Raw genomic sequence first — 18,348 nt, 5'->3', positions numbered from 1 at the left:
TGGACTGGATTTATTCTTGGGGGACGCATGTGGAAATCTTGTTAGGGATTTTTGATCATCATAAATACTCGACAAGCTTTTTGTGCAAACTATTGGGAGTGATTTCATCTTGTAACTTAATGTATATGCAATGTTATGCTGATAGTTTGGCATTTTTGGGGAACAACTTTTGCCAAAAAAATTCGCAAAAATAATAAAGATGTAGTTTCTCATTCTGGGAATACCAATTTTTTTAACATTAATCTGAATCTCTTGGCTTTAATTTAATTTATTGGTTTATTAATCATTGTGATTCACAATTTGTGAATATTTCGACAAATAAGTAAGTTTAGACGTATAAAATTAGGAGTCACATTTTCCTCTAAAATAAAGATTATCGCATTATCAGTTTAGTACATAGTTTAATTATTACATCATGAAAGCGGAAAGAAGAACTAATTTATCGATAATCGAGCTGATATAACAATTACATTTCTACAGTTGTCGCGTAACTCTTGACCTTAAGACTTTACCCGGGCATTATTATTGTTATTATTATTGGTATACTTCTTGCCTCGCATCAAGTAGGACAAGTCTTCATCGTCATCTTCTTCCGGTTCTTGGAGACGACTTTTTGTGAGACGTCCTGCCTTCGCGTCCGACACAATGCCCCAGATCTCGATGATAAAGCTAAGAAAAGGTCAAAGCTTTAAGGTGGCGTTTAAGTTAAAAGTTTGACCTTTTATGTGTAAAACTTACTCGTCCGTAAACCCGAAACTTTCCAAGTCGGAGGAGTCGATGGCTTCGGCGAGGTCCATCGTGTTCGTATTTGTGGACGCCAAATCCCAGATTTGCGATGCTGTAAAGAAAAAGTTAATTATTCTTGATAAAATTTCAAAAAAGGGGTATCTTTTCGACAGAATTTTAAAAATTTACCTAGATCGGAATCATTAATTCCCATAAAGTTTTCCAGAAGTTTATTAATCTGGTTGATGGCTTCTTGCGTATAGTCGTCAGGCTGGAAATGGACATGAAAATTAAGTATTGCTCATTTTTATGTGATAAATTTTATGTAAATTTTAATTACAGCTTGTTCAATGGAAGCTGTTCCATTGCTTTTGAATCTAAGCGTCTCTTTCCCACTTCCATAGCTCTTGCTCTTTATTCCGTTCTTGGTCGACTTGGGGCCGATGTTTGCTATAAGAAATGTGAAATTTTGAGAATTTAGTCGTTTTGAGATTGTTGGTAGATGTGGAGAATTTGTAACATTGCAGAATCAAATTTTTCGGAAATTTCTTAAATATGCTATAAATTTTCGAAATACGTAAATTCTTACAGAATCCTGCCTGGAGGGGGGAAATAAGGCGGAGGGTGAACGTCTCCCCGACCTGAATCTCCTTCAAGTATTTGGCGACGTCAACGTGACGCCAGCCGACGAGGGAAGTATCGCCAATTTTTTCTATGTGATCTCCCACCTGGAAGAGTAAATTAGACAGTTTACATATCTACATCTGTATGTACCAAGTTTTGTCGTTGAAATATTACAAAACTCGAATTGTGCATGTATTTTATTTCGACTTTTGCACATACATACAGACAATGTGTCAAAGTTTTTTGCACATAACTTCATCAGTTTTATATAAATTCTCGCCGAGTTTGTTAAAAAATGTTCAAATTTTAACATCTTCTGTCCAAAATGTTTGAATTATTTTTTAAAAAATCTGTGTAGATTTTACCTGGATGGCTTTAATGGTGTCGATGACGGAGCCTTCTTTGATTCTTTTGATGAACGCGTAGCCAGTACCGTTGTCTGTGATCGTGAGCCCCAACGCCTCCTCCGTCTTGGTCACCTCCACCTCCTTCTTCGTACCTGCGCATGACAATTTATTTGTACTATACAAATTAGCGGATTCTTTTTTGCATCAAGTACATTTGTTATTATATGTACCTTTTCTGTGAACAAAGATAAAGTCGTCGAGACAAAGTTGTGCGCTGAGGAGACAGTCCATATCGACTCGGTGTGTGTTCAGTGTGCAAAAAAGGATCTGAAAATGCAAACAAAGTTTTGATTAAGTTGCAGCATTTTCGTACTTCTGTTCTCTTGAGAATTTGTGTGAAGGATTAATCAACCAAAGCTTTATGCACTTGAAGAAAGAAGATATCGAGACAAACAAACAATTTTATTTTGGCAAAATGTTTTTGCATGTTAATGAATTTTTACAGTTCAAACAAAATTAGCAAAACTTGGATGATGAGAAAAATGTATCAAAAAATTATACTGGCACTTTTCATCTACTGATATCTCATACATTTGTTAAGATAAAAATTTCAAATTTTGCAGTGTGATAGTCAGAAATAGTTGTGGTGAGGTTTCGACCATGTTTCGAAAAATGTCATGATTCTTTGAAATCCAACCTCCAAAATCAGTTACCTTAAGGTACCACAAGAGGTTGAATATTTCAATTTTTTATGGACTTAGCAACATGATTTTTTAGAGAACATGAGTCAAGACATGAAGTACAGCTCCGCATAGAAACAAGGGCATTGGGGTATTTTTAAGAGCTCCCCGAGATGGAGGGGGAGGACTTTGAGGTCATAATGGTCATAGTCGTTATATATTTCTGCAGGGTGTATAATCGGTTTGTGGGCTCATTTGTGTCGGGTAATGAGATGTGAACCATTTTTGTCCTCAGAAACATAAAATAATAGGGAGGGGCAAGTGTAGAAATACTATTTCGAAAAGTATGGAGGACAATATGGAAATGAGACCCATTATGCTCCCCATATACAACTATTTCGCACGATATGGGAATCGTCGCACATTTGTGCTCCGGATGGTTTTGACGCTAGGACGTTTTAAAACAATCATCACGTTCGACTATTTTGGCTATAAATACTTAAGTATAAGCAACAGCAGAAGGGGACATTTACCAAAATTTAGAGCAGTATATTTTTTACAAAATTTGTATTTGAACCAAATTTCTACCTACTATAATTTCTGAGAAAATTACAATCAAAGTGAGTGGTATAATTCCTTGCCAACTCTCTTGTGGTACCTTAACTAAACTTTCCAATCAATGCTTTTATTTTTTTATGGGTAGCGTAACTCTTTCTAAATATTTTTACCCTCTTGCACTGTTCTCCACGATTTTTTTACCAGAACACTGACTTTTTTTTAAAAATCATGTAGAAAATTATCTCCCATAAGCTTGATAAGTATGTGAAGTGTCCCGATAATTTTATGATATAAAAAAATCTCGTATAAATATTTTTATTTCTCTATTGCTTGAAAGAAAATGTGTTTGTTCATACGTCTTTAAAATGTGCCAAAAATGAGGAAATGCATTTTAATGCACTTTTCACAATAAATTTGTAAATATCAAATCGTGTCCGTTGGCGTATTGAAACTGAATTCAATTTTATTTATTAATTCTCATTTTAAATTCTTAACAAATATTAACCTGACTTCTTCCCATATTGCGAATATTATTATCATTTTGTGTAGTAGCAAAAAATTAACATTTTAACAACCCCATTATTACCCTTGTTTGGCACCGTTGTGATAAAAATAGAGATAATGGTTGCACATTATTTCGACAAGTTAACAACACTTGAGAAGCCGTCTGCTTAAAGATACCTCAAATTGGCACTTGTGCTGATAAAATGCTTCCATTTTTGCATGCATATTGCAGAAATGCATTCTTGTGTTATCCTCGTTATTCACTCAACTGTATAATTCGGCAATCTCAAGAGACGAATTTGAGCGTTTATGGATTGAGACTCTCAATTTGAGAGGAAAATTGAGACTGGTTCATTTTTGACTGTTCGTCATTCAGTGTAAATTGGAATTGTGTTTCGTTACAAGGAAAATGAAATCATCATAGAAAACAAAATTATAAAATTTGCAAATAAAATGAATTGAATGATAAACTTGGAACAAGAAATTGTAATTTTGGACTTCTTTTTTATTGAGACTACAAAAATTAATGTCCATGATTCGGGTAATTTTCCAATATTTCGATGTGCAAGCTGAATTTTACCAATTAAGTGTTATTTTTGCTAAAATGCATTTTGTTTCTAAACGTTTTAAGAAGCTTCGCATTTTCATTAGATAATTTATGTACATTTTCAAAGCACGTTTTGAAAATATTTATATCAAGTTTTTGACGAAGCTCAAAATTTATGCAGAGTTGATAACATTACTTTTGTAAATTGATAAACTGAGTAATCAATCAGTGATAAATTATTTTGCAAATTGTTACAAAATTAAGGGCACAATTTGTACTTCAAATATATGTATTCAGATAATGTTACAAAATTTTGTAAACTTTGTAAATATAAAAGTTCGCCGTGCATTCTTAAATGAAAATTATGGTAATTGAAACTGAAACTGAAAATCATTCTACTAGTTCAACATTACTGACATAAACTCCCTTTAGCTTACATAAGAACAATACCTACCTCGGTAAATATTACGAATTTAACTCTAGTCAAATTTAAAATTGGCATTTCCCTCAAACAAATTTTTTAACATGCTCGTCAGAATTCTTCAATTAATAAACGGACCAAAATAAATTTACTGGTTATTAAGATTATGTGAGTTTTAACAGCAACAAAATAATGTAAATCTTAGAATTTCAATTTTAACAAAGATTTATCATCGTTTAAGTAAATACGTGTTAATTTGAATTGAAAAGTTATAAGAAGTGGGACATTCTTGGATTTCGAAAGTATCTAAATTTGCCACTGTTATCTTCCTGTTAGAACATGAGTGAGTGGAAAAAAGCTTATTTTGAGCATCTTATAACTACTTGACACTACTTTTTTTACAAGCTATTGATCCAATTATAAATATTCTGATTTCACTAGTTTACAGTCCCACACTACCAACTTTAAAAGAATGAAAAATAGTTTTAAACTATTTTCACCGGAAGTTGCACTCTCGACCTTAATTTTCATATATTTAATATGTCACTATCATTTGGTGAACTCTCTTCGTCGTTGTTCCATTGTTACTAATATTGCAAGTAATCGACACAAACACAAGTACTTATTTACAACGGGAATGCTTAAACAATACGGTAACTGAAGGAATTCATCGTTTACTTCATCTTTGTCTTTCATAGTTTAGTCGCCCTCTGGCGAGTATTGTAAGTTGGAGGGAGTTTCTTTCTCTCTGCGCGTCTGTCTTTGTTCTTTTCCTCACCACTTTTAGTCTCTTCTCTTGGCTTTTGAGGAAGAAGCACGTATAAATTATTAGGATCCGTGGGATCATTTTGTAATTGGAATTATTTTATGTTTGGTTTCCAATAAATATTTAGTAAAGTTAACAATCACTCCCAACTTAACTATTCCCAGTAATTGGGCAGTCTCCGATACTTTATCATCGGTAACTAGTACACGTAGCACACATCGGGCATTAGTAGAGTGACCTTATTCGGGTAGAATAAGGCAGCATTCTTAGCATTTGGCGACCTTGCCAGGATAGTGTGGCGTGTATTAGTGAAGGATAAGTGTAGAAGACGACCGCCGTGACCGGGAAGTCAAGTTCGTGCTGCAGGAGGAAGACTCACCATCGAATTTTGCCACTTCGTGGGCCCCACCCTGAGCTGTTCGGGGGGATAATTGGGTGAGATCTTTCCAGTTTTAATCATTGTCATTTATTGTGGATTGTGAAGAAGAGAAAGAAGATTATCTAGGTCCAGTCGCCTGTTGTTGAGTGCACCGATTGATTATTCTCTCTCGTTCTTATTATTTGTTTCTCGGTACCATCATGAATGAGGACGAGAATCAACCAAGGAGGAGTGACCGCGACAGGAAGGAGCCAGATCGGTACGAGCCGTCGTGGGACAACTCTAAGAAGAATGCAAGACGACAAGAAGATTTGGAGCAGGGGAATTTGGAAGACGGAGAAAGTAAACACCTTGGTAGGACTCCAGTGAAATCTGAAAATGAGTCAATTTTGGGCAAGATGTTCAGCTTCAACCCGTTTGGACGAAAGAAGTCACCAACCCCATCATCGTCGTCAGTGTCATCAGCGACGCGAAGAGCGAATTTGGAAGCTGAACATGGACAGAAGGTCACCGAAAAGGAAAATCAGATGACCGAATTACTAGAAGAGTTGGAGGTCTCTCAAGCGGAGGTGGACAGTTTGAAGTTAGCTGTTAGCACCATGCAATCAAAGTGCGACCCCACTCATCCATTATATAAAGAAGAAGCTGTGGCTCATCTCAAGCAAGAAATTGAAGTTCTTAGCGAAAAATGGGCATTGAAAGTGGCAGATCACAAGATTTTGGCTGCCCGAACCAAAGGAAAAGTGCAACGACTGAAGAATGATATTATTCAGTTAGAGAAAGTGAAAGCAGCCGGGTTTGCTCAGATCGACGAAGATGAAGAGCAACACCTAGGATCAGATGAAGAGCGATTCATCAATGAGAATGAATATCAGAGTGACTTCAGAACCCGTGCACCAGATTCCCCACCACCCACATCTCGAGTGAATATGCTAGCCCCACAACACCAGGTTGAGCAGGCCAGTAATAATCAAATTTTGGAGATGATGGCAAGAACGCTGCAGACAATCGCATATAAAGATTCAGACAGCAACAACAGAACTGATAAGATGATCATTCGTCAAACAATAGGACGTGATCTACCATGCTTTAGTGGCAGAGCCGAGGAGTGGCCTGCATTTATCGCGTCCTACCAGAGGACAACGGATGCATGCGGATTCTCCGATGCAGAGAACATTGAGCGCCTCCGCAAGTGTTTGAAAGGCGAGGCGGCTAAAAGTGTAGAGTGCATGTTAGTGTCACCGAACGGACTCTCGGAAGTGATGAAAGTGTTGGAGAAACGATTTGGTCAGAAGGAACACATCATCCGAGCTATGATAGCCAAGGCGAAGCAAATCCCTCCCGTTCAGCAAGACAAGCCGGAAACGATCGTGGAGTTTGGCACCGGAGTAATTAATCTCACAGCAACAATAAAATCCCTTGGAGAAAGACAGCACCTACAGAATCCAATCCTTCTCACCGATTTGGAAGAAAAACTGCCAGCTCCTATGCGAGCACAGTGGAAGAAAGAATTGTTGAAATCGGGGCAGATTGGCAATTTAGTGAGTTTTAGTGAATGGGTGCAACTCGAGTCAGAAGTTGCCACCCTCATGACTTCTCCCAAGATAGAAGAGAAGAAACCAGAAAAGAGGAGCCAGCATCGAGACCGGAAGTCAGAAGACGATTTTCCTACTGCAGCTGGACTCATAAGTGGTCAGTCTGGGAAATATTGTGTATTTTGTGAAAAGACCAATCATTATGCGAGCGAGTGTTTCAAGGCGGAAAGAATGACCTTAGATCAGAAGAAAAAGATTATCAAAGAGAAGAACCTCTGCTATAAATGTGTCCGGCCTAAACATCAAGCTAAGAACTGTAAATATGTACTTAAGTGTGAATTGTGTGGTGATGTTCATGTGAAGATAATGTGTCCTCTGCAGAAGGAAAAGAAAACTTCACACCCACAACAAGAGCGTGACTCGCAAGAAAATGTAGTCGCCACCAGTGCCAACTACTCGTGCCGACGCGATGTTTTATTGAAGACGCTCCTAGTACGGGCATCAGGTCCGAAGGGGTCAGTTTTAGTGAGGCTCATCTTTGACGAAGGGAGTCAACAAAGCAATATTGGATCCACCACAGTTTCAAAGATCGGAAGTTGCATGGTGGGAGAGGAACTTTCTCGTAATGTTTTGTTCGGCGGAACAGTGACCAATTGCAAGATGGTGAAGAAATTCAAGGTGAAATTGGAAAGCCTGAATGGAAAAGTTCACCGAGAATTGATCCTGAAGGAGACGCCAACAATTTGTGGGGATATTCCAAGAATCCCTAAAGGACCCTGGATGAAGGAGCTGAAAGATAAGAAGATATGGATTTCAGATTTTGAAAACTCTCATGTCGACAACTCAGCCATAGAAATCCTCATCGGAAGTGATAACTGGGGTCAACTTGTCACCGGAAAGCCAGTGAAATTGAGTTGTGGCCTGTACGCAGTGAATACAGTTTTTGGGTGGACCCTCAGTGGACCAGTTCCAGGATCCAAAGCTAAAGAGGAAAGTTTGGCCATGACATGCACTTCACTTCTTACTGGTCAATTTAATATACAAGAAATGTGGAGCTTAGAATCACTTGGGATTCAAGACTCGTCGGATGTGAAGACCAAGAAAGAAAAGGAAGATGCTACAAGACAACACTTCCTAAATACAGTGTCAAGAAATCCAGAAGGACGCTACCAAGTTTCCCTTCCATGGATTGAAAATTCTCCAGCAATTCCAGACAACAGGATCGTGGCGGAGAAGAGGCTCATATCTGCAACAACAAAATTAAGAGCAGCTGGAAAATACTCAGAATACGATCAAATATTTAAGGACTGGTGTCAAGAGGGCATCATTGAAGAGGTGAGCAGCGAGGTTACTCCAGATAAAGTGCATTACCTCCCTCATCGTGCGGTATTCAAGCCGAACAGTGTAACGACACCAGTCAGGCCGGTCTTCGACGCGTCCTGCAAGGTGGCGAGAAATCCTTCTCTCAACGAGTGTCTCGAGAAAGGACCCAATCTACTTGAATTGATCCCTTCCATTCTACTAAGATTCAGAGAAAAGAAGATCGGGGTCACAGCAGACATCAGAAAAGCCTTCCTCATGATCGAGATCAATGAACAAGAACGCGATTTTCTCCGGTTCTTGTGGTGGGAGGGAGAGGAAGGAAAATTCAAAATTTATCGTCACAGAAGAGTAGTTTTTGGAGCAAGCTGCAGTCCGTTTCTATTGGGAGCAGTGCTGGAACTACATCTTCAAAATGTGAAACCCGAATATCAAGAAATAGCACGGAAACTTCTCAAGTCCTTATACGTGGACAATTGTGTTTCCTCAGTGGATTCGGTACAACAGTACGAAGAATTCAAGAAAGTATCAACAGGCATGCTATCGGATGCCAAGATGGAACTCCGGCAGTGGGAGTGTAGCGCAGGTCATGATTCCAGAGTCGGGTCATCATCAGGTGACTGCGGATTGGGTCGTGAGGGATGCGTTGCGCAAGCACTGACGGGGGTTCTTGGCATAATTTGGAATAAGGAAGAGGACTCTCTGAAGATCGAAATTCCTAAGAATCCACTGCCTGAAAAATTGACCAAGAGAACGATCTTATCTGTTGCGCATCAGATATTTGATCCATTAGGTTTTTTGAGCCCCGTAACTTTAATCCCCAAACTCCTCATTCAGAAGGCCTGGGAGAGCAAGTCGAGTTGGGATGAAGATTTAGAAGGGGGGCTCAAGAAAGAATTTATTTCATGGTGGAGTGAAATACGGAAGTTGGAAGCGGTTTCAGTTACACGCCATGCTTATGGAAATCTGGGGGCCAAGTTGCAGCTCCACACCTTCTGCGATGCGAGCAAAAACGCATACGCAGCCGTGATATTTTTGAGATCAGAAGACGAGAACGGAGTCAAGATCCGGATTCTCCAGGCAAAATCAAGGGTGAGTCCACTCAAAGTGGTCACCATACCAAGATTGGAGCTGTTGGGGTGCGTCATAGCGGCAAGATTGACAGCACGAGTCAAGGAGGCGTTGACACTCGAAGACGTCCCAACACATTACCACAGCGACTCATCTACGGCGCTCTCATGGATTCGACGCAATGATGAGTGGGGCACTTTTGTGGGTAATCGCGTGAAAGAAATCTTGTCACTCACAAAATCCGGAGAATGGAGATGGGTGCCAGGAAAGATGAACCCAGCCGACTTACCTTCTCGAGGATGTAGTCCGGATCAGTTCCTAAAATCGAAATGGTGGGAGGGACCGGGATGGTTGACGAAATCGGAAGAATTTTGGCCATCAGGTGAAGAGGAACCCAACATGGATGAAGTTATGAAGGAGAAGAAGAAAAGTGCCACCATCAGCATGGCTGTTGGGAATTCTTCTAATTATTGGTACATGGCTCATTCCTCCTCCTACATGAAAACTGTCAGGGCGTTCGCTTATGTCCTGAAGTTTACCAACCGGAATAAAGAAGATCTCAGTGAGAGAAAAACTGAACTCACTGGAGCAGATATTTCCGTAGCAGAGATGAAACTTCTCAAGATAGTTCAAGAAGAAAGTTTTGGGAAGGAGAAGCAGTTGATCTCTGGGCTGCGAGTGAAAGCGGATCAAGATGGACTTCTGCGTGTCCAAACTAAACTCATCCAGAGGGAGGACACAGAAGCATTCAGGATGCCAGTAATTTTACCACACTGCCATCCATTAGTGGACATGATGATACGAGAAGAGCATCTCCATCATCATCATGCGGGTGTCCAGTTTCTACTTAGTCAATTGAGGGAGAAATACTGGATCACTCAAGGGCGCCGAGCCATCAAGAGAGCAATTGGAGCGTGTGCGCGATGCCGGAGATTTGCCACCAAGACTCCCAATGTCCCAGCAGCAGCGCTTCCAGAAGATAGAGTCAAGACCGCCAAGGCTTTCCAAATTACTGGGATCGATTTGGCAGGACCTTTATTCATGAAAGACAGAACTAAGACGTGGATAGTTCTCTTCACGTGCGCAGTGTACAGATGCGTACATTTGGAGCTAGTGACCGAGCTAAGTACGGACGTGTTCCTCTTGGCGCTGGATCGTTTTGTCTCAAGGAGAGGAAGACCAGCCACCATCTATACAGATAACGGAACTAATTTTCAAGGCGCGGACAATCAGTTCAAGAAGTTGAATTGGGCCGAGATTGAAACGAAGACCAGACTCGTCAGAATCGAGTGGCGATTCAACCCTCCTTCAGCACCATGGTGGGGAGGATGGTGGGAGCGACTCATCAGAAGCATCAAGGATTTGCTTAAGAGGATGCTCGGTCACAGCAAATTGAATTACCATCAGATGGAAACCTACTTGTGTGAGGTGGAGGCCGTCATGAATGGAAGACCTTTGACCTACGTGAGTGAGGATATGGAGGATTTGATCCCCTTGACTCCATCCATGTTCCTCCAAGATGTCACGACGACGGATTTACCAGAGATGGAGGTGCTCAACTCACAAGGACTTCAGAAGAAGTACAAGGAAATGATGAAGTTGAGGGAGGCGTTGAGGGAGCGGTTCCGAAAAGAGTACCTCTCTCAACTAGTCCAGCGTGGAAGTACCAAGAAGTGTGAAGAATTCAAAGTCGGAGATGTCGTCCTTGTGGGTAGCGACAATCAAAAGCGACTACAGTGGCCTATGGCGAAAATTGTGGAGCTATTTCCGGGCAAAGATAATGAAATCCGGGTAGCTCGTGTCAAGACTCAAGGCGGATTCCTAGTGCGACCCCTTCAGCGTCTCTATCCCCTGGAAATGTCATCTCAAGAAGCATTCCCCCTAGTGCCAGTACCCCTACCTGTCCCAGCGGCGGAGGCAGTGAAGATGCCAGAAATCAAGTCCGACAGTCGATCCCGTTTTGGACGCAAGATTGTAGTTCCAGATCGATTTGGAAAGTGAAAGTGATTAATGATATTTAGGTTTAATTCAATTGTTTGATTTTTTTGATGTTATAATTATGTATTGATTTGTGTTAATGTATGTTTAATACTTTTCCGAGAAAAGTGGTGGGAGGATGAAGGAATTCATCGTTTACTTCATCTTTGTCTTTCATAGTTTAGTCGCCCTCTGGCGAGTATTGTAAGTTGGAGGGAGTTTCTTTCTCTCTGCGCGTCTGTCTTTGTTCTTTTCCTCACCACTTTTAGTCTCTTCTCTTGGCTTTTGAGGAAGAAGCACGTATAAATTATTAGGATCCGTGGGATCATTTTGTAATTGGAATTATTTTATGTTTGGTTTCCAATAAATATTTAGTAAAGTTAACAATCACTCCCAACTTAACTATTCCCAGTAATTGGGCAGTCTCCGATACTTTATCATCGGTAACTAGTACACGTAGCACACATCGGGCATTAGTAGAGTGACCTTATTCGGGTAGAATAAGGCAGCATTCTTAGCAGTAACAAAGTTGTCATCAAATATAAACCGGAAGTTGCACTTGGCTTTAAATTAATTTAGTATTTTCATCTTGTCATAATGATCCTGAAGCATTAATTAACTTTTAATCTACTCGAATTAATATGCTAAAAATAAGTCACAGAATGATAATAATAATGATTGTATCAAATCTTGTGACCAAGCAAATTTACTTATTTGTATTGATGCTTATTTATTTATTTGCATAGCTTCGCATGAACTGCCTTATTATCAATTCATGCTTTCCTTTACAAGATCCTAACATATGTCACCTTATAAAAAATTCCAGTGTGCAAAAATCATCCTGCAAATCTTTGTAAGGTTACGCAGATCTTTTATTTTTAAAGACGCTCGTAAAATCATCATGTTGTGAAACATACATAATCTTACAAAAGACTACATGTATTTACAGCTTGAATGCAAGGGTAACTAATTTACTAAAGTTGAGCACATGCACATATCGTTATTTATTATTGTGCCTCGTCATTTTATCCTGCTGGTTATCATCTCTTTTTGCCAACTGCGACATCCTAAAACCGTTAAATTTGTCGAACAATTGTGGAGGGGATGTGGATGAGAGGATCTATTTATCGAAATCGGTGAACCTTGTCTTTTAATGGTTGCGAAGAGGAAAATCATATTGTCGTGTCAGATTTACAGTGAGAAATTTGAAGCCATGGACTCTTTTACCCTTACACATTACATAATTCGGGACTCACTGATTTTAAATGTGAAAACGACAAAGTGCATGAGTTTTTAACTAGAAAGTATTTAAGCCTGGTTCTTTTCCACTTGTAAATAATTTGGAAAATATGTTGCTTATTGGTAGCTTGTAATTAGCACCTGTTTTTATATAGATAATACAGATGCAAATAATTTTGAACAATTTTTATCACAGTTCTACGCCAAACATAAATGTTTAACATGCAATGAAATTTTTTTACATGTAGATTGCAGGTTTTCTTAGAAGTGTTGTTAATCTGGAAATTTTTGAATATTTCTGAGAAATTTTCGGGAATTTTTGAATCATAGTTAACCCTAACCCAGTAAACTGTGTAGATTTTGCAAGCTTAATTTGCAATCTTTGACATTTACCAAGTATGAAGAAAGTGGCAATCTGGATAAATAATTTCGTTTACATCAAGATTTTCTAATCTTTCTAAACGGACATGTATTTCTACAAGTTTACAAAGCTTATTACGAAGAGAAAAATTACAAACTTTCACAGCTCAAATGTGTCTCCTTAAAAGTTTGAAAAATGTATAAAGTGAATTGTCCATTATTTCCTGCGGTCCATTATAGCATCCGGATTTTTGTTATTGTGTCATATTTATTTATTTATCATCCCATTTCTATTTTCATGAGATAATGCGTGAAGAAATACCGGAAGTGCATGATGCAACTGGTTACATGCAATTCAATAAAATGCAACTACCGGACCGGAAATGAGATACCGCATTTTAAAAGCGACAGCAAGTTCATTGTCTCTTCTTCATGTAAATTGCTTACTAACAAGAATGTATATTTGATAAAAACAAGTTAAAAATAGGATTTTTTAAAAACATTTTGTAAATAAAAATTTATCGCTGTTTTTACAAAATTTGTCGGATCGGAAAGTTTTTTATCGGAAGATTTTATTTAACTAGCAAAAGTGTGCAAATAAGATGTATGGATGATGTTCTGATTATATAAAATGTTATTGGACAGGAAATTAAAGTTCAATTTGCTGATTTGTATATCTAAAAAAAATATTTCCTAAATCAAAATAAATAAAAATTTAACTATTGGGTCTAAACTTTAGCAGCTGAACGGAACAAATGATTCAAATTTGGAGATAAGAAAAGATCAGTTGCGAATAATGGAGTAAAATAAAGAGACTAAAATTTGTATTATGAATCCAAAATCGTTTTTTATAAGAAATGTATTTCACAAATCTATTTCCCGGAAATTTTGAATTATTAAAAGTCATTCACACATTCATTAAAACCAAATTGTAAGCACTGCCAATCGATAGAGTGCGCAAACTCTATCGCATTGGTAATAATTTACCACTATTCCATAAGAAATTTTTACCAGTGTGGATGCAAATTTGAGTAAAAAATTGTATGAAAAATGTTACGTCCAAAATTAATTATAAAATCATAACGATCTATTTTTAAAACCAGCTTCAAAATTTATATATTAAATTGAAAAACTTGTTAATCAAATAAAACTATGAAACAATTTTTAAAATCTACAAAACTATTTAAAAACAAAATGCTGACATATTTCAATTTCAAAGCTCATGTAGAACAAAAACTCGAAAAAAATCTACATAAATTTTCAAAATATTTTCAAATCTCACTTACATCATCCACATTGAAGTCGTAACATTCCGAAATTTTTTGATAGAGCTGTTTGACATTTCCAAATTCTGAAATTAGTCCGGTCGGGGATCCATGGGCTTGCTGACAGTGGAAGATCAATTTCGGTTTGGACACACCCATCTTACTTTCACCCCCCATTTTTTCACTCCCATCCTCATTCTCGACTGGCGGCTTTTCCTTCGATAAGGACTTATCCTTCCGAGTCGGTTTTCCATTCTGTTCTTTCGGGGGCATTGTATTTCCTCGTGGGGGTGGAACCGGCGCACTACCGTTGCTTTGTTGATGCTTGTTTTTACGAAACATGGTTACGATTTCGAAATAAAATTCGAAATTTTGATTTTATTATTTTTTACGTAACTTTCACTCTATTGTTCGCAAATTAATAAAGTACGTACGGGAGAAGAGACCTTGATGAATGACAAATTGAATTTTAACTCCGTTAAGTGCGAATCGAATCGAATTCCAAAACTGCTGGTTTATAATTTCATCAATAATTGCAACATGTCGCGAAATGCGATAAGATAAGTTCGGCAAGAGATGCTATCGTCCATTTTTTCAGTGTCAAATGGTTTGACAATGATATCACTGACAGTACTTTTTTTAAGCCATGACAAATTCCACGGGGCAAAAGTGACGTTGGTGGAATTAGTTAGTTAACTTCTCCGATAATTAAAATATTTAACGTGGATATGGATTTTGTCACTGGGAAACTCTGTGACTTGATGTGGTCTGGAATTGGATTTGTCCAGGTGAATATTGGATGGATGGAGGAATCCTTATCTCTCTTATTGGACGCTTGATAAGGCAGGCTTATCTTTTTTAATAATGCGTGTCCAAAATGGACCGAGGGGACGTAATCCTTTTGTGATATATTGCTATGAAATCGACAAAATTGAGACGGTGCACGCAAAATAAGTTGGTAATAAAATTATCACCGAGGGTGGTCATGTAGTCATTACCGTTTTGGTTACTTTGAAGTTACCAGTGCGGTTGTAAACTTGAAAATCAGAAGAAATTATTGTTACCGTCCTGTGGTAATAAATTGTTACTAACTCTCGGTGGCAATTTTGTTATCAACTTGTTTTACGTGGGTGAATTACTTTAGTCTTAATTGGCGTCAGGTATGTAGTACGTAAGCCGGGATTAGGCAGATTAGTACGCACTCGTCAGCACAACTATGTCGAAATTGTCTCAATTTTCGGGACAATTGTACCTCAATCGAGATGATGATGACGAATAAAATATTTAGGAATGCAATTAACTATTAATTAACTCGTAATAATTAATTTATTCCTGCTGCCAGAGAGCAAAATCAATAATTAAACCACAAAAACAGATCACAGTTAATGAATGTTTGCAATTTTATCATTATGCCTTCACCAACACGACTGGAGTTTATTCACGGTAGTAAAACTCGCAAAAATGCATAATAAACTTCCATCACTGACGGGTCTGTTGTATTGTCAAGATTTTTATCAAATTGGCACCAGGTTAAGAAGTATTTAATAATTGAATCCATACAACTTCACCTTTCGTTTTTGTACGAGTGAACAAAAACAATGCAACTTATTACATATTATTGTTCCATTGTTGGTTAAATAAACTTGGAATGAATAACAATGCTAAATTAATTATCGTGCTTGTCTCCACCTTCTCGGTGGCAATTAGTTTGCTTTTATTTTATTGATGCTGCCAAATTTGCACATATGTAATTTGTGTCTCACACACAAATTTGCGAACACAATTTTTGCACTGTTTTCGCAAATGAGACAAAATTTGCTATCTAATATATCTTCAATAATTTGTGTCACAAATTTTAAAGTATAATTTAAAATATGTATTTTTCGCAAACTGTTTCAAAAATTAGCACTACTCTTGCAAATGAGCCACAAAACGATAATAATAATGACCACGTTTTAAAAAAATGCTATCTAAATGCAGACAAACAAGCCCCCGTTCTGTACTGGCTGCAGAGTCAGTGCCACTAAAATAAAATAAAACAAGACACAGATTTGTTCGTTTTTTTTGTTACGGTGGATGTGCAAAAGTGTGTAACGAGACGAGATTTTTTTGATGATTGTTACCTCAGGTTTAGTAATAGGATGGAAATTTGACTTGGTAATAAAATAATGCCACTTTTTTATGCACGCCAGGCCAAACCTCGACTCGTTCATGATTTAATTTGAGAGAGGAAGGAAATGGTGAGTGAGTGAGGGAAGGCTTGGAGACGGTGCATAAAGTGTGCGACATACGTATTTGAAGGGGGTGTGGGTATCCACTCCGTATTAATTGTGGGGTGAGACACATATTTGTAACCACATGGTAAAAATCCTCATAAATCCATCACACGGCTCGTGTAAGGTCCCCCGGCTGGGTGGGGGTTTAATGGTGGGGGTGTATTGGATGGCGTGGATTTGGTGTAATTGTCATCGCCAAGTATTTGTAGGTATTGTCTTGCGTGGGTGGTTAGTCATGTACTTTTTGTGGAAGAAAGTGCGTAAAGGATGTGGAATTGCACAATTTTTACTACTTTTGTGCGTCGGAAGGTGTTAACAATTTGTAATGACGTGGTACCCATCATGTGTGATGTACTAGTATGTATGATTTTACCGGTTCGGTGATATTTTGCTACTAGATAGTTTCGGCAATTTGTTTTTACCAGTTTGGTAATAATTTATGGTGCAAGTTTAACACCGCTTTGAACGTTTATTAACTAGTTTGTATTATACACCATGTACAGATTTGGAGTCAGAAGTCAATAATTTTAGATCACCCCGCGGTGATATCGCTTATTACCAAATTATTTAATGTCCATTTTCACCTGGCGAGGTGACTTTCCGATGACTTCGTATTGATTAAGTGCGTCCTGCACAGCCCTCTTTTTACGAGTAAAGTGTCGACGTTTTGGTGGAACTTAATCATGAAACGGCATGAATGATCTCGATCCCATTGTTGTCTTGTGGCTTCGCTATTCGCTTCGTTTCCCGTGAACAGTTCTTTTCGCCATTGTGCATTTTTCTCTTTGATGGATGGATGGATGGCATGCGGTTCGTGAGACAAAATGGGTTCAGATTTAGTACAGACAGAAATGTTTTGGATAAAAAATGACAAGTATGTAAGTAATATAGGTATTAAAAGATGATGCCAATTTAACTTTATAATGATAGACAATTGAAGAGGCCTTGTTGCAGGTTGAATTTTCAATCTTTCTAATCAAAAGTTTCGACTGGAGTTAGCACGTTAAATAAATTTTACAAAACATGAAAACCTTTACGTTTCCCGTAAGTTTCCTTTAAGAAGATTTCCCTGGTTTTATTCATACTAGTATATTTATAAATATTCATGCTTTTAGTACCAGTCGATAAGCTAATTCATGCAGATATATATGTACGCGTAACCCAGTAAATTCTGCACGTTTTGTAAATTTAACTGCAAAGTTTTATCAGAAGAATAGAAATCGTTGATCTATGTAAACGTTGTTAGTTACTGGATTTTATTTGAGTTACAAAGACTCGAGTTCGAGTACATGGATTTATTTCGATTGCAATTAAGAAATCTTTTACATATTTAGTGACTTAATGAAAATTACAAAAAAATAAATATGGCGTTTATGGACTTCATTTTTTGTGTCAATTTTGTAACCGCTTAACCTGTGTAAACCTTTTAAAACTGCAGTTTACACACATTTGACTCCTCCAAAAGTGTTTCACGACTTATCATTACGGCAAATGGAAAATGTGTGTCATGACTTTTCTTTCAAGTTTTATTTTTGTATTTGTCATTTTCAAAAAGGTACGGTAAATGGAAAATCAAAAATATGAACAAAATAATTTTTAGAGATCACGGGTTATCCATCTTTGTAAAATTACTTTATAAAATGGTACAAAATGAAGAGACACATTTAAAAACTTTGATTATTTTTTGTGGAAAGCGAAAATATAATAGATCTAACATGAAATTATTGCGAAGAACATTTAAAAATTTAAACTT

General features: G+C 37.7%; 1 protein-coding gene across 3 annotated transcripts; it reads right to left on the bottom strand.

Moving 5' to 3' along the window:
* Positions 1-248: 248 nt before the first annotated feature.
* On the bottom strand, positions 249-16,495 carry LOC110853475 (PDZ domain-containing protein GIPC3). 3 transcript variants are annotated; one of them, XM_022101742.2, is made up of 9 exons: positions 15,318-16,495; positions 14,341-15,233; positions 1,928-2,024; positions 1,716-1,849; positions 1,316-1,454; positions 1,067-1,176; positions 916-997; positions 739-838; positions 249-669 (listed from the first exon to the last, which is right to left on the bottom strand). In XM_022101742.2, the coding sequence occupies exons 2-9, from the start codon at positions 14,659-14,661 to the stop codon at positions 501-503; spliced, it is 1,152 nt and encodes a 383-aa protein (XP_021957434.1). In that variant the 5' UTR covers positions 14,662-15,233; positions 15,318-16,495; the 3' UTR covers positions 249-500. The 3 variants fall into 3 exon arrangements, with proteins under 3 accessions (XP_021957434.1, XP_035710165.1, XP_021957435.1); XM_035854272.1 differs by having other exon boundaries at positions 15,459-16,495; XM_022101743.2 differs by lacking the exons at positions 14,341-15,233; positions 15,318-16,495 and adding an exon at positions 5,553-5,683 and having other exon boundaries at positions 251-669.
* Positions 16,496-18,348: the final 1,853 nt, after the last annotated feature.

This window comes from Folsomia candida, unplaced genomic scaffold (genome assembly GCF_002217175.1).
Source record: "Folsomia candida strain VU population unplaced genomic scaffold, ASM221717v1 Fcan01_Sc008, whole genome shotgun sequence".
NCBI classification, from domain to species: Eukaryota; Metazoa; Arthropoda; class Collembola; order Entomobryomorpha; family Isotomidae; genus Folsomia; species Folsomia candida.
Note: the sequence above shows the minus strand (reverse complement) of the source record. Positions and strands in the feature narration are given on the sequence as shown.